This window comes from Fundulus heteroclitus, chromosome 23 (genome assembly GCF_011125445.2).
Source record: "Fundulus heteroclitus isolate FHET01 chromosome 23, MU-UCD_Fhet_4.1, whole genome shotgun sequence".
In the NCBI taxonomy this organism is placed as follows: Eukaryota; Metazoa; Chordata; class Actinopteri; order Cyprinodontiformes; family Fundulidae; genus Fundulus; species Fundulus heteroclitus.
Genome location: NC_046383.1, coordinates 21,826,199 through 21,849,925, shown reverse-complemented (window position 1 = coordinate 21,849,925; position 23,727 = coordinate 21,826,199). Strand labels below are relative to the sequence as shown.

Here is a 23,727-nt window from a genome sequence, read left to right as displayed (position 1 = left end):
ATAATGACCGCTATACTACCATTGCCACAAGGATTTACCAGAAAATGTCACCTTACACTGGAAAGCCAGAGTTGGCATTTGAGGATTGGAAGATCTGACTTGTAAGAAAAAAATAGCCTAAAGCAACAGAGGTGTGTCTTGATTCAAAGTCTACAACAATATGTATTTGGAAGCTAAAAAATGGATTCTGCATATGTCCCTCTTAATGTTACGATAAAGTCATGAAATGGTTAAATCCAGGTCAACAAAAGGGAAGGCATAGTCTATGAATTCAGAGCTAGAGATTGAGGACTGACGTTCAGTTTTAAGGCCTTTTCTGCTTGTGTTATTATGCGTTGCTCCTTAAAGTAGAAGAAGCCCAAAATTTTCACCTATAGCTTGCAATGGCTGGGAATCAAACCGAGGTCAACTGCTTGGCAAGCAGCTATGCTCTCCACAACACCACCGTTGCCTACAAAATCAAAGGCTTCACCAGAAGATTTCCTCGTCAACTGGGAAGCTGGAGTAGGCATTTGAGGACTGGAAAAGTTTACAATAAGCCTTTTTCTGTTAAATGTAACCATCGTGGGCCTTATTTTTCTTTGCATTTTAAAGCAGCAGAACTATGCGTTGACTCCAAGTCCACAATAAAATACATTTAAGAGCTAAAAATGTGGATTCTGCATGATGTGTCCTAACCCTTAATGTTAATTTAGACCAAAATCCAGGTCTAGAAATCTATTTCATCGTCCATGAAATCAGAGCTTGATACTGAGGACTGAAGAAGTTCAGTTTCAAAGCCTTTTCGCCACGTGTTATAATGTGTTGCTTCTCAAAGAAGCAGAAGTGTTTGTTGCCTACAATTACCAGCTATAGTTTGCAAGGGCTGAAAATCAAACCCAGGTCTTTGAGGTCTGGATGGTTCATACAGTGATAACTAGTCTGTGATGTTTTAGTGCTAAGCCATTCAGGGATTTATAGACCAATACTAGGAGTATATTAAAGTTTTTATTTAAATTTATCAGTAGATTTAGCTATTAATTTTAGTAAAATAGAAATAAAAAGGTTAATTAAACAGAAAATTATGGATAAATGACAAAAGGAATGGGAGAAAGAAAAGAAGACAGGAGAAATGATAACAGGAAGGACAAGGAAGGAAGAAGCAGTAATTTCTTGTCTCAGATTTGGGCATACTGGGTTCAGTTTCACTCTTCTTATTTTAGGGAAACATTGTAATGGTAAATGTGAATACTGTGGAATAGAGGGAACAATAGAGCATGTTATGTTGCACTGTGAAAACAAAAAAATATGAGGAAGAGAGATAATGATTAATTCAAAATGCAAATAGAAGTAATGTTTAGTTGATTTATTTAGAAGTAATTAAAAAAATAACATTTATCAGACAATATTTCGTTATCTAATAACAATACTGCTGTACAATATAATTTAATTCCCGTGAGTCATTCTGCCACCAGGAGGTGGCGGTAATGCGACAATTTAGTTGTTTGCCAACCGCCAAGAAATATCAAAGAAGAAGAATGGCATTCGCCTGGTTACAGTGCTGGCTGCACCTCCGATAATGAACTGAGTATCTGATGTAAAGTTTGCTTTTTTAATGTTTAATTGTGTGTTATTGCCTATGAAATGTGGAGGTTAAAGAAAGTTTGCCATAAAGCGGGTCGGCATGCTGGAAGCCAGGAGGAGCTCAGGCTGAGGAGGAGAGAGAAAGAAAGAGGTAAACTACTTCGCTGTCAATCATGGATGCGTGGATAAACTAAGTACAGCCCGACTTGTTTCATTGAAAATAAAGCAGCTTCTGTGCGTCACAAACTGACCATCAGCAGATAGTGGAACCACCTCATAAGGGGATGTTTGCTGATCTGGAGCCTGTTAATGCGTCAACACGATGCCAGCGGGGGGAGATATAAGCAGGGCTGTTACTCATTATTATCCTCATGAACACAAATGCGTTTCACCTCTTGTTTCTTTCTTTAGCCTGTATTTGTCTGCTGTCTTCATTGTATGAAAAGTACTCTACAAATAGAGATTGATTGATTGATCTGAGAAAGGCTGTAAAGCTGCCTCGGAAAACCAAAATAGGCGCTGAGAATGGGATAAACCCGAGTAAAAGGCGTTCCAGTTAACACAATCGGAGAAGTCGGGATTCCAGCATAAAAACAAAATAAACTAAAGGTTAATATTCCAAAATGCTGATGGCCAGGAAAGCTGTTGTTTTATTCCTAGTAAATATTGTAAGCGTCCTTTAAAGCTTTACTTTCCACCTGTTACAGTAGTTTTTTTCGATCTGAAGTCGGGATTTCCGAGATCCGACTGCAAATGTAAAGCAACAAAAGTCTGCAAGGGAAAGGGTTCTTTAGAGATAGAAAGCGTTTAAGACAGTTTATAATGCTGCAAATTCTCTTCAATGTCAGAGCTAGATAGATAGATAGACAATAAAAAAAAAACTGTTAAAAAAATCTGTAGCCCATTTGGGGGGTTCTTTTTAGTCTTTACAGCATGCAGAGTGCTTTCATTCACTTTGGGTAATAAACAAGTTGCAATGTTTGGTGAAAACTGTTTCAGGTTTTGTATTGTTGGTTTGCACTTCCTGGCCATCGTAAAAAAAAACAAAAAACGAACCAAGTATACCAGCACATAAATAAATTACATCAGCTTTCAAGGTTAGTCGCAATAGGGGCAACGATTAGGGCTTGCTTTGTACCCACATGACACGACGCCTCGCCGTCATTTAGGTTACTCGTCCTCCTCTGGATACCAAATTACTCTGTAATAAGGTTTTAGTCTGATGGCTGAGACTTATTCACAGACTGGGCCATAAATAGGACAATAATCCCAAATAAAGCAGCAAATACACAAGAGTGCAATCAAGGTGTTGCAAGGGCCCAGGCAAAGACCAGCGGTGCACAGGTTGTCTGTAAAAAGGCAACGAACGGAAACAAAGGTGGAAAAAACGCTGGGCTAAAATTCCTCCGTGTTGAACTGAAAAAGTCTTTCAGAAGAAAACTGCTTGAAGTTATTGCTGCTAAAGGTGGTTCAGCAAGCTGTTGAATTATGGAGTCTACTTAGTTCATTCACTCGCAGCCTTTTCATTTTGGGTGAACTTTGTTCAATAGATAATGACCTTGTGGATGTATGTATGAAATCCTTGAAAAAAAGAACAAATTCAAGTTTCAACAATGAACAAAAGTACAGACAGGAAATTGAGGCTGTGGGAAATGGTTACATTCTGTTAATCCTGTGTTAGATCACTGACTAACAGATTAGCTAAATTAATCTTTTTTTTTTTTTGTGAAAGAAACTTTTTATTCCAGTTTTTAAAAAAGTAGTGAGCATCTCAAAAGTTGTAAACTATGATAGGCTTCTTGCAGACTGCTGAGCTTTAAACCATTGTGGTTTTTTGGGTTTTTTTTATCGTCCTTTCCGCTTCAGCGCTGAGACAAGCCCGCAGAGACAGCCAGCTTGTTAGCAAGAGGCTCCTTCTTAATGAAGATGAAGAGCAGGACTCTATGGAGATAACACCTGGAGAACAGGTACGTCTCCTGAGCCTTGTCCCCATGTTTGACGATATAGGAATGTGCTGATTTCCATTTTCCCCCAGGATGTGGTGCGCTTGCTCCAGCAGCTTCAGCACAGCGGCACAGAAAAAGAGGCCCTCTTAGGAGCCTTGAGTAAAGCTCTGCGTAGCCCATCAGCTCAACTCACCTTCATCAAGTACGGGTTTAAGCACCTGTCGCCATGAAAACAGACTTCAGTCGGTTTTACCTCTGACGTGTGTCTGAATGTGTGTCTGAATGTGTGCCATTAGGCTGGAGAACAGCATGCACCTGCTGGTCAGCCTCCTCAGCGGCTCCGACGCGCGGCGCCGCCTGCTGGCTGTCCGCTGTCTCCACGAGCTGTCTCACTCCCCGCACGCCAGCGTGGCGTCCGCCTTTCTGCCCGCCACTCCCTATCTGCTCACGTACCTGTCGGGCCAGAGCACCAAGTTTACGGTGGGTGCTCGCCCAACATCTCGTGTTCGTAATTATTAGACGCCTTGTGTTATTGCAGAGACTGTTTCTAACTTGCGGTTTGTGCACATTTCTGTCTGCCCAGGAGCTGTGCCTGTACACACTGGGTAATGTCTGCCCAGACGGTGAGGCCGTGAAAGAGAGGCTTCTGGCCCAGGGAATCATACCAGCCCTGGCCAGCTGTATGCAGGTAGGCTGTCAGTGTTGATAATGACAATAAGAAATAATTTTATTTAAATCAAAAGGTCCAGCGTCATGAGCGGAGAACCCGAGGATAAGTTTTAGACTGGATTTGTTTATAGTTTTGAAACGGGGTGAGATTTAGGTGCCAAACAAGGCCTGGAGACTCCTAAATCTGACCTGTTACGCACAGAATGAAGCTTTCTACAAATTAAAATGACTAAGTGAGCTTTAAAGAATAAGCATTCAGTGTTTGGGTTTTAAAGTTGGCAAAACAAATAAGTAAACCAGTTCTCTTGCTGTGTAATGATTTGTAGCAAATACAGACCATTAAATCAAGAAGGTAAATGTTTTTGGTATTTAAAGGTCTTAAAACGCGCATGCGGTCTGTAATCGAATGCGTCTTTTTCTACTTGCCGTCGCAGAACCAGAGACATAGCCTGGCTGTGGTGGAGGCGGCAGGCTTCGCCCTCTTTCAGCTTCTGCAGACCAAAGACGCGGCGCAGAAAGTTATCCCGTCAGTAAGCTCGTGGCTTCAGGGTCCTCTGGGGAAAGCAACGCTCTCAGCCACACATCAGAGATACCTTAAACGTTATACACATCTGTTTGTTCTGAAACACTTTTCTGTTTGCATGCAGGATGGTCCTGGCCTCCGACTTACCTTCACTGCTGTTATCTGTCCTTACCCCGGACCCCGAGTTTGGTCTGGCTCCTGCTGTAGAGTGCGCCTGGTGTCTGCACTCCCTCACATCAAGGTGAAAACTTTGTAATACCATGAAGCGCTGTTTGTTATCGTTGCACGTTTCATGCTTATAATATTTGTTTTCTATCTATACGCCTGCATTTACCGGCAGCACCGAGGATCACAGAGTGCTGTTGGCACAAGGGGCTCTGAGGAAATGCAGTTCCTTATTAGTGTCACTAGGTGGAGCTGTGGGTGATGGAAACACTGAGCAAGGTATAGAGCTGGTATGTAAATTCTTGGATTTAAGCTTTTATGTTCAGTTTGTCACATTACACTGGTTGTTTTTAATATTAAAGTAATGAGAATTTAACATGGGTTTACTTTTGACCTTCTGTCGTATTTTCTATACATCAAGATTTGAAATCTTTCCCAATGCAAACTAGACATGTTAGTTTAAAAGGGCAGATTAGGAGTACATCCTGTTTTATTTCAAATATCAGCCAAGAAAAAGATGTAAAGCATTCATTTGGGTAATTAGTAGTTGTTCTTTTATTCCCACTTTGAAATGTCGCTAATTTTGTGCCGTTATAACTGATGAGTGAAAAAAATGTCCCCTGTAGCTCGTGTGTCCTCTACTGAGGTGTGTTGGAAACCTCCTGCCGTCCTGCCCTGTTGAAGCTCTGAGCGCTCAGCTGGGTGATGTTCATCTCGTGGCGCCACTGTGTCAATTTGTCTTTGCCTTCCTGCAACCCCTGCCGGCCTTGGCCCGAGAGGCGGCCTGGGTCCTCAACAACCTCACAGGTTTGATTCATCTCCAATCTCAGTCAGTAGTTGCATTTCCGTCAACCTTTTTCAATGCGTATTTTGAAAGATCGCCTTAGCAAAGGTTGATGGAAACAGCAAAATGCTATGTAACTCACTAATTTCACAAAAAAAAAGTTTTTGACTTTTTCGAAAAATGTAAATACGCTAAAGAGGAGATGGAAACATTTGTCGAATCAGTTCTGATGTAGCGACCGCTTACCTCACATGACTGATCAGCTGTTTCTGTTGCCGGCCTCTTCCCAGATTTTCCCATAACGCTCGAAAACAGGCCTGGAAGCAACAACCGGTACGTTTGGACCGACGAAGAGACACGAGCAATTCTCATCCATGAAAAATTAAAAAAATCAGCATATTCATTAAGGCCCCGCTCCATTACTGATCTGTGGTCCGTGCTAGTTAGTAACTGCCACTTCCTGTTTATTACAATGTATGATGTCATTACGCTGTGCGTCGCCTGGTAGTCCACTATAAACCAGTAGATGGAAATATGTCTGACGCGCATTTTCTTTTTTGCAATGTTGGCGGAAAAAAATAATTGGATGGAAACACAGCTACTGTGGTTATAAGTTACGTTTTTGTACCTGCATGACGTGAACAGCATCTGGGAGGGACACCTATTGGGTTTATATGTCACATCAGCAAGACTGCTGAACATGGAGGCGCTGCTGTAAATGTCAATATTCTTAGAGCATTATTGTTAGACTTAAAGTGCCTTGCAAAAGTATTAATGCTGCTAAAAGGTTTTTAACATATTGTCACACTACAACCATAAACTTTAATCAATGGTATTGTGGTTTTATATAATAGAATAACGCAAAATAATGGATAATTTGGAATTTCGCCAAGTTAACACGCAATGACAATTAAATACTTTTCACAGGTTAGAGATACAATTGTATAGAAGCTTAAACCACAGATAGCCTATAGATTATTTTTGAATGTCTGGACATAAAACCTAACAATCGTAAATGGAAAAAGTGTCTTCAACTGCAAACCTGGACGTGACCATCCAACTAAAGCTAAATAAGCTGTAGGGAATCCACGTGTCGCGTGGGAGAACCTGTCGACATGACAACTATTAGTTGTGACCTTACTGAAAGCACGGAAAATAAATAAATTTTTGGAAATAAAAGCCACAGGAAGTCTGTTCAAGCAGTGTATTTGCAATTGCACCCAGGGACCTTTTATTTAATACTTACTGGTTTTATTGTGCCACTCTAGTCATGCTAGAATGGCCCAGTCTAAGTCTAAAACCTGAACTAATAAGTGAATCGTCGGATCCGATGACAGTACTTCATACAGAAAACGCTTCTTTTTTTCAGGAAAATTTTTTTAGAGGTGCTGAATAAAATGCAAGACACACTTTTCAAACAAGATGCATTGAAAGTTGTAGTTGTAATGTGATGAAATATGGAAAACCTGTACAAGAAAAACTGACTAAGTGAAAAAGCCGCATTTGCTAAGATCTAAGCAGCTCCAAAAGAGCAGAGGTTGTTGCTGTGTAAGAGAGAAACGTTATCTGGTTATCCTTTCATGTCTGAATGTTTTGGATCCCTTACTATGTTGTTAAACTATCATTTAAATCATCCGAACAAGTGATTACGTCAGTTCTTTGGAATTAATCAGAAGCATCAATCTCTGTTACTGCTGGTCTGGGTTAATCTAAGTGTGCCAAACCTCTCTATTCCAGCCCACTGCACTGAATCCTGCGCCGCTCTCCTAACGTTCAACCTGGTGCCGAGACTGGTGGAGCTTCTGCCCTTTTCTCAGGGCATTAATACGATGGTGAGTGAAACTTAAAAGCCCAACGCTGGTATTTGTTGTGCTTTCTCCTTTAGGTACAACATGTAACATTCTCTTGTGTTTCATTTAGGTCCTAAGAGTTTTAGCTAATGTTGCCCACAAGAAAAAGGAGTTCTGCACCCGGCTGGCGGAGCTCGGACTGCTGTCAGCCATCACTGCCACCCTCAAGATGGCCAACCAAGACATGGTGACTCTGAGTCTGGAGCTCTTGTTCATGATGATTGTTAACTCGCCACAGGTATGCAAGGAAATTTTTTAATTTATTTCGTTTTATTTGTTTATTTATTTTGCTGTAACTGCGTTAATCTGTGTTAAATATTCATGTTTCATGCAGATAGCGGAGCAGTTTGTGAGGCAAGGTGGACTCTCAGTTTTAGAAGCCATTCAGTACAACAGCGAAGGAGAAGTGAGGCGAAGGGCAGCCTACCTCTTGGAGCAGCACATACTCCCCTAAAAATAGTATGTTATACCTTTTATGTGTTTGTCTCAATGTTGTTAAATTTGTTGACTTCAGGGATTGCAAGAAATCATTGTGAACATTTGTGTTGCAGGTGGAAATCTTTACTGGTACCCCGACCCCGCACTAAGACGTTTGATATAAAATAAAGAGACATATCGATAAAGGACACTGAGAAAATGCTTACATTTTGTCTTGTTTTACATTTTACAATCTCCCTACTGCTAAAAGACCGGCACAATTCATTTTTGAGTGCAGCTTTTTAAGATCTTTTAAAAGCAATGCATTGCATACTCTTGCTTTTTAGTGCCGCACAATTTGTCATATTGTAAAGGTAAAATTACGTTTACATTTCCACTATGTAATATTATTATTATTCATAATAATAATAATAATACATCTTTATTAACAAACTTTACGTCCATAGTTGCATAAAAAAACTGACTAACCACAAAAATATGAAATATCTTAGTGGAAAGGGAGCCGTGATTCCCTTTCCACTTCTGCAGTCAATCTCACAGACAGAGGTGCCTGTGAGACCGCTGTCCGCTGTCTTTGCAGCTAGAACGAGGTCGCCCTCATCCTGGCTGCAACCCTCGCTACGACTGCAGGCAGGTATAAACTTCATAGCGGGGTTTGCAACCAGAACAAGGCCACTGTTTGTGAGACTGAAGTGGAAAGGGACTCACGGCTCCCCCAAGTCGCCAATAACACGGAAAAAAGACGAGCGAGCCAGCGCATGAACTCTGTGGATTGTTATCAAGAGTTATCAAGTTGTTGGTTGGAAATCAGGCGGAGTTGACTGGATTAGCTATTTCTGCTGAATGAGCGCTCCCAACGCAGCAGATACAGATTTTGTCAGAGGTAAAAATATCTCTGTCCCAGCTTCTTATCTTTTTAACAAAAACAGGGCCAACCGCAGGTCCCTTTTCATTCCCAGGGCAGAACTGAGATCCCTCCATAGCATGAAAACTGCCCTGATATTTACTCTGGTTTTCTTTCTTTACCGATCTGAGTCCAATTTTGCCCTTTTTGTCGCATTAGAGATTTTTTTTTTACTCTTGTATGGAGTCTGATGGGGTCTGAGAAGAGCTTATTGCTGGTCTTTTGTGTCAGTGTTCTCTAATGCCTCAGTAGCAGCAAAGACTCCCAACAAAGTAACAGTTTAACAACAGGTTGAACAGTTTGAATGAGAGCGCGCGGCGCGTCACATGCTTGCCCAAAGGATTCGGCTCATATCTCTCTCTCATTGACTGACTGACTGACTAATGGGGCCTATAGAACCAACTGAGGTAAATAGAAGATAACTCATTTAACACATCAGTAAATTGTAAAGGCATATGTGGGAAAGAAAATACATATTAAACCTCAAAACTTGTGCAACACACCTTTTAGATATTAAGGGCAACTGTGGCTTGATGGGTTGAGTAGTTGTCTGGCAATCAGAAGGTTGTGGGTTTGATTCCAGCTTCCCTTGCCACATGTCGATGTACCCCCGGCCAAGGCATTTAACCCCAAATTGCCTACCTAAATTGTGTCTCAGTGTATGGGGAGTACTGGCCTAGTGGTTAGAGCAGCGCGCTTGCACTCGGAAGGATGCAAGTACCCGGTTCAATTCCCAGCGCCTGCACTCTGGGTCCCTGAGCAAGACCCTTAACCCCAGACTGCTCCCCGGGCGCCACACATGACAGCCCACTGCTCCCCAAGGGGATGGGTTAAAAGCAGAGAACAAATTTCATTGTAATCTATGTTTCAAAGTATGTTTCAATGACAATAAAGATGATATTACTATTACTAGAAGCATCAATAAAACACATAAAGACAGATGAGTTTTTGGCCCTGTACAGATTTGCTATTTCTTAAGTGCATATATGCACGTCAGTGCCATGCTTTGGTTAATAACCAAACTGAAACAAACCCATTTATTCTATCCAAAATAATTATTTATAGGACCTTTGATACAATACTGGCTATTGCAATCAGCCTGCAAATATCCGTGGAGCTCACTTTTCCGACTTTGTGCTTTATAACTAGGACAAGCAAAATATGCAGCATTGAATCTGCCAGGACACCATAAGTCATAAAACCAGTAAAACAGTGTATTGTATTAAATTGTATTTTCCTACAATGGGTTTGTACAGTATTTATATGTAATGTAATGTAAGTACAACTTTGTTTGGAATTGTGTGACATGTAAGTGCAACTCAATAACTTTTTGTCCAAAGGGTTGTTTATTTTAATAAATTAATTTAAGTGAAACGTGACATTTTTCATTTATTCCTCCCAGGGTGACATGTTTTCATAATTTATTTTTGTTAAGTTTAGATCTTATGAAAATCCCAAAATTAGTTTCACAGAGTATTACATAGAACCAATGATTTTTCTTGTAGAAATGTTTTGGCATGGAGTAAAAACTGCTTGTCAAGACTTGTCAATCTGCTGGGTTAGGTAGGAAACTTTTTGACCAATCTGTCTGTATGATTTGATTGAATTTGACGTTGTACAGTTGGGGGGGGGGAGGTGGGGGGTGGATAAGATAATTTAATTTAGTTCTGAAACAACAAAGGATTGCCAAGAAATGTCAAATGCCAAGAGTAAAAGTAAAAAATAAATACCAGAGAAATTATTGTACAATTATTGCACTAACCATCTGATCCAGTCTTTAATCATTTGAGTTACTGCTGAATTATGTTGCTTTTATAAGGATCACTTCTACAGTTCTAATCCACTTGTTTGACTGTTCTTCGTTCTTCATGCTTGCTTACAGACACGTGCTTTTAAACTTTATCAGTGATTTGAAAATAATGATTTGCATGCAGTTACTTTTCAGTGTTGCGCGAAGTACATTTTCAGGATTTCTGCAATAAGATTACACCATTTCCTGTTGCTGTGTGTGCATCTTTTTTTTTATCAGTAAAGCATTTTTTTACTTTGATTAATGTTTGCATTAAATACAAAAAACATTCTACTTTGTCTGAGGGGGGTTTTTCTGTTTCAATTTGGTGTTTTCCTGCTGCATTGTCTTTCATGAAATATATGTTTATAGACAACAGTGAAATACAATTTGTTTAGTTCACTGGCAGAGAAAAGTGTTTGAAATGTTCTTGAGCACTTGCATAAATCACCAATGGAAAAATCTCCACTAAAAATGCAAAAAGAAATGTCTTTATAAACTGAAGAAACTCTCAGAGAGCCTTCTAGTTGTTTTGCATTTAGAGTTGCGATGTAATGAGATTGAACTGGACAGAACTGTGATTTAAGCGCACCATCGAGGATTTTGAGCTTCCTATGAAGTGGCATCTTCAAGCCAACTGCAGTCATAGACTTAGACACCGTTAGACATAGACATAGTCAATTTTTAAATCTTTGTTTCATTGCTAATTGAGGTTGTTTGGTGTCAGCAAAATAAAACAAAACAAAAGAATTCACACAAAAATGCTGGGTATTACTTACAGCAGCAGATTTCTCATGAATTACCATGTTTCAAGAGTTTCAGGTTTTCATTCTGTTAGCTCTTAGTGAAAAAAATACATCAGAATTTCACTCTTCCCCTTTCTTCCCGCCAAACTTCCTTCTCACAGTTTCACTTTACTCATTCACAAAAGAAAACATGGCAGGTTTCTTCATGTTACTATCTGTATGATTCTGTTTTGTGAAATAGTTTACAGTCTCGTACAGTAAAAATGGCAATAACCACATAAAAAGATGATATATTCTCATAAAAAGACTGCCAATCTTTAGGATAACCAGAGCTATTTGTACTTTTCAAATGCCAGAAGAAGAAACAAGAGATTAGTTTACATAACTTTGTATTAAACTTGTTTCAAATTCAGAAATTTGTATACATTTCCTCAGCGGTTGAATTGCCTTTTGAATGGAACAACTTGGTTCAAATGTTTTGTGTAGACTTTCAAAAGCTTCTTACAATAAGGTGCTGCAATTTGGGCCCAGTCGTCCCGACAGTACTGGTGTGACCGGGTCAGTTTATAAGCCGCCTTGCTTGCACACATCTTTTCTGCTCTAGTATTACATTTTCAATGGCACTAAGGTCAGGACAAGATGCTATTTCCAGCCCTCCATACACACAACCCATTGCAACTACTGATTGGATGGTTTAGTGAGGGCCTCTGATTGGAGCTATGAAGATAAAGTCACCATAAATTGTCATAATGAAGCCTGCAGGCTGCATTCTGAACATTTCTGGCTCCTTCCCCTGTGCAGCCCTGATTGGGAACACCTGGCAGGCTGCAATCACCTTGGACTTATTCCATCTGCTCACACTACTATATAGACACTACTATATAGTTCCTGGTCCTGGTCCTGGTCCTGGTCCTGTCTGTTCCCGTCTGCCAGTTCTTGTACCCCTGCAACCTCCGTCTGGTAAATGACTCTGGCTTTCATCATCCACTTCTTGCTGCTTCAATAAACTCTTGAAACTAGCTCTGTGTGTGTGCTGTGTTCTGGGTTCATCCAATACAAATCATGACAAAACTCTTTATGGTGGCCACTCTAAAACACTGACTTTGTTGTTCTTGACCTACTCTGTAACTAATCTAGCAGTATGTTTAGGGTGAGTGACCATTGTGAGTATTTGTGGCCATTCTTCCATGAATTGAGACCTTGGTTGTATGGCCTCTTTCTGCAGCCTTCAAAGGACTGTGTTTTAAAGAATCTGTGATCAGTATGAAATAATTTAGTCTAAATCGGGTCAGCCTATATGTTGGGGGCTTTTCACACTTGCCCCAACACCAGAGAAGCATCAAAGAAGGCTCTATTAGAATATAATAGAAGTTGCATAAAGGGCAGATTAAAACAAGTTCCATTGCAATGCATGTCGTCATGCTTCATGCTTCTCTCTACACATTTATTGTAAGAGAACTGTGCATGAAGGCTAGTGCTACAATAATCTGTGTGGCCCTGTAATTTAGCATAACGCAAAGATATCAACGCCAGGCGCGTTATACATACAGGTTTTTATTAAAGTGCTAAAAAAGAACTTGACATGTGGATTACCTACAGAAATTAATTTGGGCACAACTAAAATAAAACCTTTTTTTATATATTGTTTTCCCTTTGATTTACTCATTTTAATTTATTTATTTCCCCAACCCCCAACCCCAGTCAAACTGATGTTGCCCATATTAAAAACAGCCACTGCTTTTAGGACAAATTGTGGCTTTTGAAAGCAAGTAAATTTATAGTTATAGTACTATATGTGTACGAGTGACTTGTGTTTTTGACTTTGTTCTGTCTTGTTTCTATCCTGCAATAGTGTCTTTCTCTACCCTCAACCAACCATGAAACATAATTAGTTTTAATTAACAAATGGGTTTAGTATTTGGGCACTTTATTTTTCTTTCTGTGAATGTTTTTTTCCCCCAGTTTAAATTGTTTACTGCAATTGATGGGAAGTGTTTGTCTTGAATACATACTTTGGTCACAGATGGTAGGTATCCTCATTAAGTTGTAATAGTAAACTGTGTTGTGAAAAAAAAGCAGTTTTATATTATTTGATTGATCAATACAAAGAATGTAAATACACATTATTAAAGTAAGTGTTCTTCTATAAATGCTTATTATTTGGTTACTTGTGTATTATTGTAATTTACTGCTCTATTTAATCCAGTTTTAATCTTGATAGTTTCCCTTTATCAGTAGAGGGTCTTTAGCTCCTCCCATTGCTGGGAAAAAAGGAAGAGTTCTCAAATTTCTTGATTTCCTCTGCTGACCAACAACATCCCAATCCTGTTGTCGCATGCACTTCTTCTTACGTCGAAATCTCGGTGAGTTGCTTCATGTTTTCTATCAGAGTTAATGCTTTTTTGTGGCTGTATTTTACTGTTCTGTGTGCGCTGGGTGTCTGGTTTCCCTTTCCTACAACAAGTCTGTTTCCTGTCTTTAGAATCATCCCATACTGTCTGAAGATTACATACCCCTGGCACGGCAAACTCTTGTTCTTTTCCCCCCACAGCCTAACACAGTTGTGTAACAGCACAGCAATGGAGGAAATTGAGTCAACTACAGTGGAGCGAACAGGGGAAGATGAGGATCAGAAGACAAGTAACATACTATTGATGTCCAGCAAACCTCTGCACCGCTTTGTCCAAAAACAGCCCAGAACTCTTGGGGTAATTCATCTTATTGTTAAAAAAAAACAGGCTGGCTGTGAACTGTGATGGCACTGTACACACTAAATGCATCTTGGTTTTGTATTTTTCAGATTGTGGTTCTGATGTTTGGCTGTGCTGAGGTCATGATGGGGTTTGTGCTGGCCTTTGATAGTTCAGATTACCCAACAAACTCATTCAAACTATATGTTCCCTTGTGGCAAGGAATTCTGGTAAGCTTAAATTGTTCCCATAAATTTGATTTAAAGAAATCAGCTATTTCGCTGTTGTTAGATTTATCTTAACACAGACAGATAAAATAGAAGGAAACAACCGGTTAGGCTTTGCCATAAAAAAAATAGTGGTATACTTTTGAATCGGTCTAACGTTGCATTCAACTGAAGTTTGGTGTGCATGTGTGTGTTTGTACTTGCAGTTAAGTGTTAACATTTTTGCACAATTTACTAGTGAAGTGAGGGCTTTGATTTAACCTATGGACCTTTTTTTTTTTGGTCCTAATGTTTTTTCTAGGCTTAGGGACTAATGTGTCCATTAGCTTTGGTATCTACTGGTATTATAACTGAACTTTATTGATCCCACTTCTCCATTTAACCCATCCCCTTGGGGACCAGTGGGCTGCCACTGTGCGGCACCTGGGGAGCTCAGGGACCCAGAGTGGCAGGCTGTGGGAGTTGAACTCAGAACCTCTGGGACCTAAGCATAATGCTCTAACCACTAGGCCCCTAGGCTTAGTTTTAGGATCAAGTTTAGGCCATAGAACGGGTTGAAAAATAAATGGAAGTCAAGGCAAAGCTCTCAGTATTTAAAAAAAGGACATGTGTGCATGTGTACGTGCATTTGTGTGTGTGTGTGTGTGTGTGTGTGTGTGTGTGTGTGTGTGTGTGTGTGTGTGTGTGTGTGTGTGTGTGTGTGTGTGTGTGTGTGTGTGTGTGTGTGTGTGTGCAACAGCTCACATTGTTTTGTCTGTTTTTGTTTTGGAAATGTTTAAGGGTTTAGCCAGTGTGTTGCCATTTTTAAACAGACTTTAATTACCTCCATGTGTGGACAAATGGACCAAAACATTGCAGTTGCACAAGACAAGCTGAGTTTCATGTGTAACTGATGTTATTATTTGATAGAATTAGGCCCATTTGTTGTTTTTTTTGTATTTAACTAGTTATTTATTTTCAAAACAGTGTTTGTAGAAATAGTGCCAGCTAGGGCTGTACTTTATTATTATTATAAAACAAAAATTAAAGATAAGAAAGTCCTCTGCACGGGTTCAGAATTTGTTTTTCTCTCCTCCAAGAGACTTCTTTAATCTGACAGAACGTTTCAACAAAAAAGAACCCTGCCAGAGGAATTATTCAAGTTATTTTTTTATTTTTCTACCTAGATTATTGAGATGCATCAGGACATTATTATTAAACCTTTATTTATACAAGAAGTGTCATTGAGAGACAAGTTCTCATTCACAAGCGAGACCTGTTACAATCATTACTCTCATTTTTTTAATATTTATTGTTAAAATGTTTTCTTTTCTTTTGAGGGCTTACAAAAACTCTTGATCCAGCAGGTGGCGCTTTTGGCAAAAGCCTTATAATCCCTTGCGCCATCATAAACTAATGGGTTTTCTAAACTCATAAGTCTGCAATTATATAGTGTACAGGTTGCACTTTTTAAGGAAAACTTTCTTTTTGTTAAACTGCAAAAATGCTCAAGTTAATTTAAATCAAAGTTAAAACTCACATTTTTAGAGTTAATTTTACTGTTCTGTTTAAACTATTAACTGAAACATCATTAATTTCGTTCTATAGTCCAACTGTGTTTTACTTTGCATAATTATGCCACTGCAATGTACTTTTTCACATGTTTTCTTTTCTCATGTGTTCATCATGTAAAAGCACTTTGAATTGTCTTGTTGCTGAAACATATATATTATTATATATATAACACATATATTATTCGATGAATGGATCCTCACAGTATGTTGTTGAGGAAAGCATTAGATTTGTTAAGGTGGTCTCATTGAAATGCCAGCATTAAAAAGTACAAATTTGGTGTCATGGCTAAACCAACTCTGAGTGAAAATGTTCGTAGGGGTACATTAGGAGTTATTGAACAGCTCCACTTTCACATTCACAGTTTCTTCACACAATTAGCTTCCGGGTTGGTGCACTTAAATTAGGTAGGTTGAGGCTGCCGACTCATCCAAAGTACCCTGTCAATACCCCATACCTCAAAAATAATCATAAGATAAAACAATTAGTTCCCTAATTATCAGAGTTTGCCAGAGATTTGAATTTATTTGGTTGAGTCCAAGCACAAATTTCCTCACTGTGAATTGTAAATCCACTAACTCAGGGAACAACAGACACAACTCACCCGTTCTGTGCAAATGCACCTGTTACATCTTCATCTGGTTCTGGCCATGGACATGACTGGATAAGTGACTATATAAATTAATCTGAACAGAAAATGATTGGATCATCTGATTAATTTCAATGATTGTATTTTAAGTTTTTTACATGTGGAGTCCTGTCAATCTACACCGAGTTACATCCATCCAAGAAAATGGTAATGTGGCAGTTTTCTTTTCTTTTTCTTACTCTCACTAACTCCATTTTTTGTCAAACTTTATCACTGACCACACAATGTTTCTTAATTAAACTCGGTAAACTGTATAATCTGGCTGCACAGGTAACCACATGCCTGGCCCTGTATGTGGTCTCCATGTTGGGAATTATAGTCTCCTTTGGAATACGGATATCCATCATAATGCATTACAGCTTTGTACGCAATTGGCATGGGAGGAACGGCTATGATGTGAGCTTTAATATTTACTCCCTTCATCCGTTGTCTGTGTTCACATTCTTGTCTGTGTGGATAAAACCCACATATTGTAATGTATAACTCTTTTTTTTTTACTGCAGGTGCAGGTTGCTTGTGTGGAATACATATTGTTTGGATCCTCTCTGTGTGTGTTTGCATTTCTCATCTTCTTGAGCACCATTGCACGTTTAGCACTGAAATCCACAAAGACCCAGGTATTCTTGCATTCTTGAATGTTGTGTCACCTAAAATAATTAAAAGTTACAATTCACCTTCCACCTTTTAATGCTGAAGATCAATGGTGTAACTAAGTAAGAGCTAATTGTAACGTTTCCGAAAAGATGGCAACTTTTTTGCGGACTGAATATTAGCCAGAATGGTGATGCCAGCGCTTTGGAGAGGCAAAGAGTCCAGATTTAAATCTGACAGAGAAACTGTGGAGGAAGCTAAAGATTGAGGTGATGGCAAATGAGTCACCCCACCTCAAGTGCTTTTAAGAAGAGTGTGACTGCAGTAATACCAATAAAGATTTTTTTCCATTTATTATTGAGAATAATTTTGATATGACAGTGTTTATATTTCGGAAGATGTCTGTCACATTTCCTACCAGAAACAGACTTCTTGGTTATGTGATCTGCAAGGGGTATTAACAATTTTGGGCTTAACTGTACCTTATTTATACAATGTTTAAATCTCACGCCTCCCTTGTAATGTTTATGTGTGGCTGTGGAAGAGGTTATGTGGCTCAAATCAGGGTTTATAAAAAAAAAGCTTTAACAAGACACATTTTTATACCTCTAGTTCGCCTTATAGCAGTTTAAAACCTTTAGAGAGAGAAGCTTTTTCTTTTTGACACACTCTTTAGTGAAAAAAAGTACTTGTCATTCAGTTTAAAATGTTTTCACAGTAGCCCAATTTAAAGTGTAGGACTAATTACATCTCACTGAGTTATTCCTGTATTTGACTGTTGTTGGTGAATTGTTTGATTATCAGTATTACTATAACAAGTTTAATTTATTTATCTGAACTTTATATCCAATCAGTCACAGTTTACCTATTGTCTGTCACCTGTAATGCTGACAGACAATGGGAGTTTGAAAATTAATGAACTGTATACTGTGACGTTTTTGGTGTAGTGCAATTAAACTTTCCTATATAAAAAAGGATACAACTTGCTGGTAATTAGTTTACTAAGTACCAGTGAGTACCTATGATATAAATGCACCATTTTCTGATCCTGTGTGACCTATTATAAAAATGTAATGCATCTTTTTATCAGTAAAATATTTGTGTTATGATTGTTTTTTTCATTTCACAAATAGATGTAAAATTAATTTACTGAGAGAGATTTCTTCTATTGTGGGATTGATTAAAGTACTACATTTTCTATGATAAACACAAAAGGGCTGTTTATATCTGCCAGGGGTCTAAATCATTTTGGATATGAACTACATTTTGTAAAAACATACTCCACTCCCCCCTTGCTCAACGGGGGAATTTAATTTACTGACAATCCATTTGCAGGGAGGTAAACTATCTTTTTCCATGTTGTGGAAATTGGCAAAGTAACACCTTAAACTGGCATTTATTAGACAATAATATGAAAAACAAATTAACCGATTCAAAAAAAAATAGCATAATGTTAATAATAAAACATAGCTATCACAATGTTGTCTGGTAGTTATGTGTCACTCATTGCTGTTTTTGCTTTCTATTTATAGCACGTTATTGTCCAGCACATTGTGATGAGTCCACAGAGTGAAGCAACAGCAAACTAGGACCAACCTTCACCTCCAGTATTCTACATTCACTAACCAGCACTGTTGATTTGACGTAACTTTTTTTTTATCAATTACGGCAGACACTATACATATTTCACTATGTAAAGTTTTGCAACATTTTTGTAATGTATATTCTAAACTTCCAACATGTGTGTGCGTCTGCGTGTGTGTGTGTGTGTGTGTGTGTGTGTGTGTGTGTGTGTGTGTGTGCCTGTGTTCTACCATCTGTTTTGCTGTTTGTGTGTAGCTGAGGAAAACAGAGGAAAGGCTTCACAATTAAAATAAGTAAAGTTTGTGTTCAGCCTCCCTGAGTAAACACCGTGCTGCTCCACTTTTTACTGAGGTTGCAGCTGCAGGTCTTCAGGGATATGTTTCTTACCGGTTTTGCACGTTTCCTTAAGGATTGTCATGTATTTGGCTCCATCCATCTTACCACCAGCTTCCCTGACTAAAAGTTGTCCCATCAACTTAAACTGAACATTTCTGAACCTACTTTATATCTACCATGGACTCTTGACGGTTAACGGGTTATTGCTTTCATTGCCTGTCAGTTTAGATTGGCATCCTTATTTTGGTTTGTTTGCAGTTGCACTCTTTCCCCCATATTAAAAGGTTATTATATTGTTTTCCTAATGTTCTGAAAGAAACCATGAGGCCTTACCAGAACGTTTGTATTCATACTGTGATTAAATTACATCAAGGTGGACTCTATTTAAAATTTAGATTACTTCTGAGGCAGGTTGGCTGTACTGGATTTTATTTTGGGTGGAAGGATGGAGGTGGCTGATTACAAATGAGTATCACATTTTTATTTTGTATTTGTAAAAAAAAAAAAAAAAAAAAAAAAAAAAAGGTTTGGAAACCATGTATCATGCTCCTTCGACATCACAATTATTAATAGCTTTGCTCTGGCCTATCTCAGATAATAAGAAATAAAGTAGCTTATGGTACTAACATTGCAACAAACACATAAATACTATTGGGATGCAGTGTGTACAGTTAATTGCCCAGAAAATTCTTTTTTTTCAACACCAACACTCATTTTGACATTTGAAATACTTTCATTGTAGCAATAAAAAATGTCTGTTATGGAGTGTGGTTAGCCAATTGTTTACTGATTGCTATTAACTTTTTTTGTCTTCTTTAATCAAAATATCAGCTTTCACACTGATTAGCTACACATTTTTGATTAACTCATTTCATTTTTATTCTGTGATTTATCTTAGCTGAACTGAGAGATAGTGTTGTGTTATTAACACAAAAACTTGCTTGAATAAATGTAGCTTTTGTACGTATCAGTATACAGAGTTATAAATGTTTATGTGTTTATTAAATAAAGAGAACGTCTTCAGCACGTCTGTGCGTGATTTCTGTAAACACCTGTGAATTGTCGTATCTAAACTAGACAGTAGCTGCCCTAACAGCCGTCCAGCCATTAAAAAAGATGCAATAATAATAGTAATAATATTTCATAATAGTAATTATGTGGCTCTATAATTTGGGCAGGTTAAAAGAACGACAAAAGGTCAAATATTTTGGCATTTTTAGTTTATTTCCCTTTATTTCATAAAGCTAGCAAACGGTTGCTCGACATTATGGTGGAAATCCTCTCTCGCTATTAATGATGCAGGGAAACTGAACATCTTCATTTGGTCCATTTGTAATTTTTAGTGTTCGTAGTATTTAATAGACGTAGCTGGCGGTGTAAAGGGACTGCATGGCGGCCTGGCTAGCCGTGTTGGCGGGCTTGTACTCTCCTTTGGAGGCCAGGCCATTGATCTGATGGGAGAGAGGAGAAGGGCAAAGTCAAACACGAGCGTTAATGATCAGCCAAGTTGCATGCGTCACAGGAGTGCAAGACTGAACGGGCAAAAAGCTTTAAGGAATCAATAATTTACCAAACGGTGTTAAATTGAGTAATTCAAGATAAGAAATATTTAAAGTCCAGACTTGCTAATTGATAAGTGGGAACTGTGATGCCTGCCAATCTGCGTGTGAGACTCACCTTGGCCCTGGAGCAGAAAGCGTCCTGTGCAGCTTTCTTGTTGGCGGTTTTACCCACCCAGGCTGCAAGAGCAGAGGCCTGGAGTGCACGGCCGTAAGAGAAGGTCAGCTTCCAGGGGCGGTGGAGGGGCACTTGGTTGATGGCGTTCAGGTTGAGGGAGGCCTCCTCCTCGCTCTGGCCTCCAGAAAGGAAACAGATGCCTGGAAAGGTCATGAAAAAGAGGCTGTAATTGGTGCCAGAGGACACACGCATGAGGGCTTCCTGGAGGCACAGTTCAGTTTTTAAAATAAGGTTACAAACACTTAACAGTTTCCATCAGAACAAAACGTCTTGATTTCTTTATTTACTATCCATTTGTGTAACTGGTTTTATTTAAGGTGCGCTATGGGTGGTTATATTTACTGAGAAGCCATTGATTATTATAAAAGGAGGTTGAAGGTGGTGTACCACCAATGATCTTCCTGTGAGCAACTTACCTGGTAAAAAGATTTTTATACTGCTTTACTTTAACATCAAACAGGTACAATCACAGAAAAACACTTGTTATTCATGTTATGTTCTCATTCCTTGTTTCCTATAGGAAAGTCCTTGGTGGAGCACCTCCTCCTAACTACATATGCTGTGAAAATAACCGTCCAATGTAGACATGACGACAGTTTAAAGGCACCTAAAATGCTGTTGACATAAACTGCTGCAGATTATTTGAATTTAGAGAGGTAGTTTAAGATGATAGATGTCCACCTTGGTCTTGGCCCCTTTTACACAAGCAATTAATCTGATTTATATTGAATGAGAAAGAGTTATCTGTTGCTTCTAACCTACCAGAACCTCACTTCATAAATCCTAATCCACCAATTTAAGGAGATTGCATGTGGGAGGAGGCAGTTGCATGGGGCTTACCGGGCACAGCAGCGGGTACAGTGCGCCTCAGGGTGGTAACTGTGGCCAAGGCGACATCCTCGGGGGTGTATTTCTTAGTGCAGGAGTGTCCAGCGGTGACCATGTTGGGCTTCAGCAGAGTGCCCTCTAGGTACACGTGGTGGTCGTTCAGAGCCTTGTACACAGCAGCCAGGACCTACAGATGAAATAGTTGAGTGGGCACTGATCTCCTGTAATTAGGAAAGTTATCATATTTATTATACCATACTAACCTTCTCTGTAACATATTGGCACCGCTGTAGGTCGTGGTCACCATCAGGGAGGATTTCTGGCTCCACGATGGGCACCAGGCCATTCTGGAGAAGATCAGGTTAAAACAAATGACTTTTCCTCATCTGTTGGCCGCTGCTGCAGCTAAAAACTGTGACACCAACCTGTTGGCATATGCTGGCGTATCTGGCAAGGACATTGGCGTTCTCGGCAATGGCAAGAGCTGATGGGCAGCCGTGCGAGATCTTGAGCACGCACCTCCACTTGGCGAAGTCACAGCCGTCCTTCTTGTACTGGGCACACCGCTCCGAGAGCCCATCGAGACCTGGACAACATAAAATGGCTCACTCTGCATAGTTTTGGGAAATTTGCAAAGAAAACCAAATGTTTTAAGGGTAGGTACCTTGGGTGGTGGTTTCCCCATCTGTTCCATTGAGACCAGCTGTGCCTTTATCTACCTATGGTAATAAAGTGAACAAGGGTAAGTAGAATCTAACGATGTTGAAAGTTTTATTAAAGGTCTTATAGGTTTGCATGAAGATCTCCTCACCTTGATGCCAACAACCATCCCTTTCTCCTTGACGACCTGGGGGAAGAGTTTACCACTGTCTGACTTCTGGTAGAGCGTCTCATGGAAGAAAATGACCCCACCTATGCTGTTGGCAATGGAGGGGTCGGATGAGAAAAGGATCTCCCGGAAGGTGCGGCGGTTCTCCTCCGTGTTCTCCACGTTGATTTTCTGCAGCCTCTTCGCCATGGTGCCTTAAAGGGAGGAGCCCATACCTTTAGTCTCACATGACCAACTTGCAGTCCCACCTCACGACAAAATAACAACCAGGACCGAGGCAAACCTGTGGATTCATCCGCCGCCAGGATTCCCTTTCCCGGGGCCACGATCCTCTGCGCAATGTCGGCGAGCTCCTTCTTCTGCGCCGGAGACAGGCCTGGGAACTGATGAGTCATCCTTGCAGAACCAAACGAGAATATTGTGTTAAAGTTAAAACTTTAAAATGTTTTGCTTTTGCTCAACGTTGAGCAAACGTCTGCTATTACACATCCTGGTTCTCTTGCAACACCTCTCCAGTTAAATATTTGGCATGCACGGTTAAACTTTGGCCTTCAAAACAGATAAGTTCTCCCTTTTGGGTGTGCACCATGGGTTCAGAGTTCACTTTGCAACAAGTTTACCAAAGTTTTTTTTGTGCAGGAGATCACAATAGGAAGTCACTCACATTTAAAATCTTGACCATAATTTACTTGCAGAGCAAAAAAAAGCAAAAACAAAGAGTACAGTGGAAAACAATAGGCAGTATTTGCACAAATTCTGTATTTTTGCACTTGACGTGGCTTTTAATACACCACCCAATCAGAAAAAAACATTGATGCAAAGTGCTATTTGAAAGAAAATTTGAATCCTGGTTTTTATCAGCAATGCACATAATCAACAATAAACCCGTTCTACGGTAGTGATTTACAGCTTGCAAACATGTGCAAAGCCACATGCGAACCCGCACAACGAAGCAATCCTGCAGAAATCAGCCAAATTCTGTACAATCAACCAAGTTTCCTATTTCTGACAAAACCAAAACGCATCTCACTTGAGTTTTTATTTTTCTCTCCTAAACGACAGCTGAAGTGACAGACGGCGTCCTTGTTCCACCCAGGGCTGATCGGGATGATGATGAAGAAGACCGAAAGTGGGTGAAGAGTTGTATTTATTCCTGTTGAAGGCGGTGGGGGGAGGTACTCGTGATGTGGCGGGGGGCGGGCCGGGGGAGGCGGGCGTCACCGTGGAGGCGCGATTGGACACCGCCAAAACCCACAGAGGCGGTCTCCATGATGGTGATCTGCTGGTTCTGCCGACCTCGCAGTTCATCGCAGGTCCTGAGATGGAGT

At 39.7% G+C, this 23,727-nt stretch overlaps 3 protein-coding genes across 4 annotated transcripts; 2 read left to right on the top strand and 1 right to left on the bottom strand.

Annotated features, from left to right (window-relative positions):
* Positions 1 to 1,537: 1,537 nt before the first annotated feature.
* On the top strand, positions 1,538 to 8,137 carry tmco6 (transmembrane and coiled-coil domains 6). The gene is made up of 12 exons (XM_036127524.1): positions 1,538 to 1,714; positions 3,430 to 3,530; positions 3,599 to 3,711; positions 3,806 to 3,989; positions 4,093 to 4,197; positions 4,613 to 4,704; positions 4,826 to 4,942; positions 5,042 to 5,156; positions 5,493 to 5,673; positions 7,388 to 7,482; positions 7,571 to 7,959; positions 8,052 to 8,137. Exons 1-11 carry the CDS (start codon positions 1,624 to 1,626, stop codon positions 7,757 to 7,759), a joined length of 1,383 nt encoding a protein of 460 aa, XP_035983417.1. The 5' UTR covers positions 1,538 to 1,623; the 3' UTR covers positions 7,760 to 7,959; positions 8,052 to 8,137.
* Positions 8,138 to 13,644: 5,507 nt separating this feature from the next.
* LOC105920146 (membrane-spanning 4-domains subfamily A member 4D) lies at positions 13,645 to 20,028 on the top strand. 2 transcript variants are annotated; one of them, XM_036127179.1, is made up of 7 exons: positions 13,645 to 13,740; positions 13,929 to 14,085; positions 14,178 to 14,297; positions 16,585 to 16,641; positions 16,765 to 16,890; positions 16,998 to 17,111; positions 18,618 to 20,028. In XM_036127179.1, the coding sequence occupies exons 2-7, from the start codon at positions 13,957 to 13,959 to the stop codon at positions 18,672 to 18,674; spliced, it is 603 nt and encodes a 200-aa protein (XP_035983072.1). In that variant the 5' UTR covers positions 13,645 to 13,740; positions 13,929 to 13,956; the 3' UTR covers positions 18,675 to 20,028. The 2 variants fall into 2 exon arrangements, with proteins under 2 accessions (XP_035983072.1, XP_012711109.2); XM_012855655.3 differs by having other exon boundaries at positions 13,671 to 13,740; positions 13,860 to 14,085.
* Positions 20,029 to 20,210: 182 nt separating this feature from the next.
* Positions 20,211 to 23,526, bottom strand: LOC118557323 (fructose-bisphosphate aldolase B). Its single transcript, XM_036127178.1, has 9 exons — positions 23,430 to 23,526; positions 22,683 to 22,795; positions 22,382 to 22,593; positions 22,235 to 22,289; positions 21,996 to 22,156; positions 21,834 to 21,917; positions 21,583 to 21,757; positions 20,683 to 20,882; positions 20,211 to 20,456 (listed from the first exon to the last, which is right to left on the bottom strand). The coding sequence occupies exons 2-9, from the start codon at positions 22,792 to 22,794 to the stop codon at positions 20,361 to 20,363; spliced, it is 1,095 nt and encodes a 364-aa protein (XP_035983071.1). The 5' UTR covers position 22,795; positions 23,430 to 23,526; the 3' UTR covers positions 20,211 to 20,360.
* Positions 23,527 to 23,727: the final 201 nt, after the last annotated feature.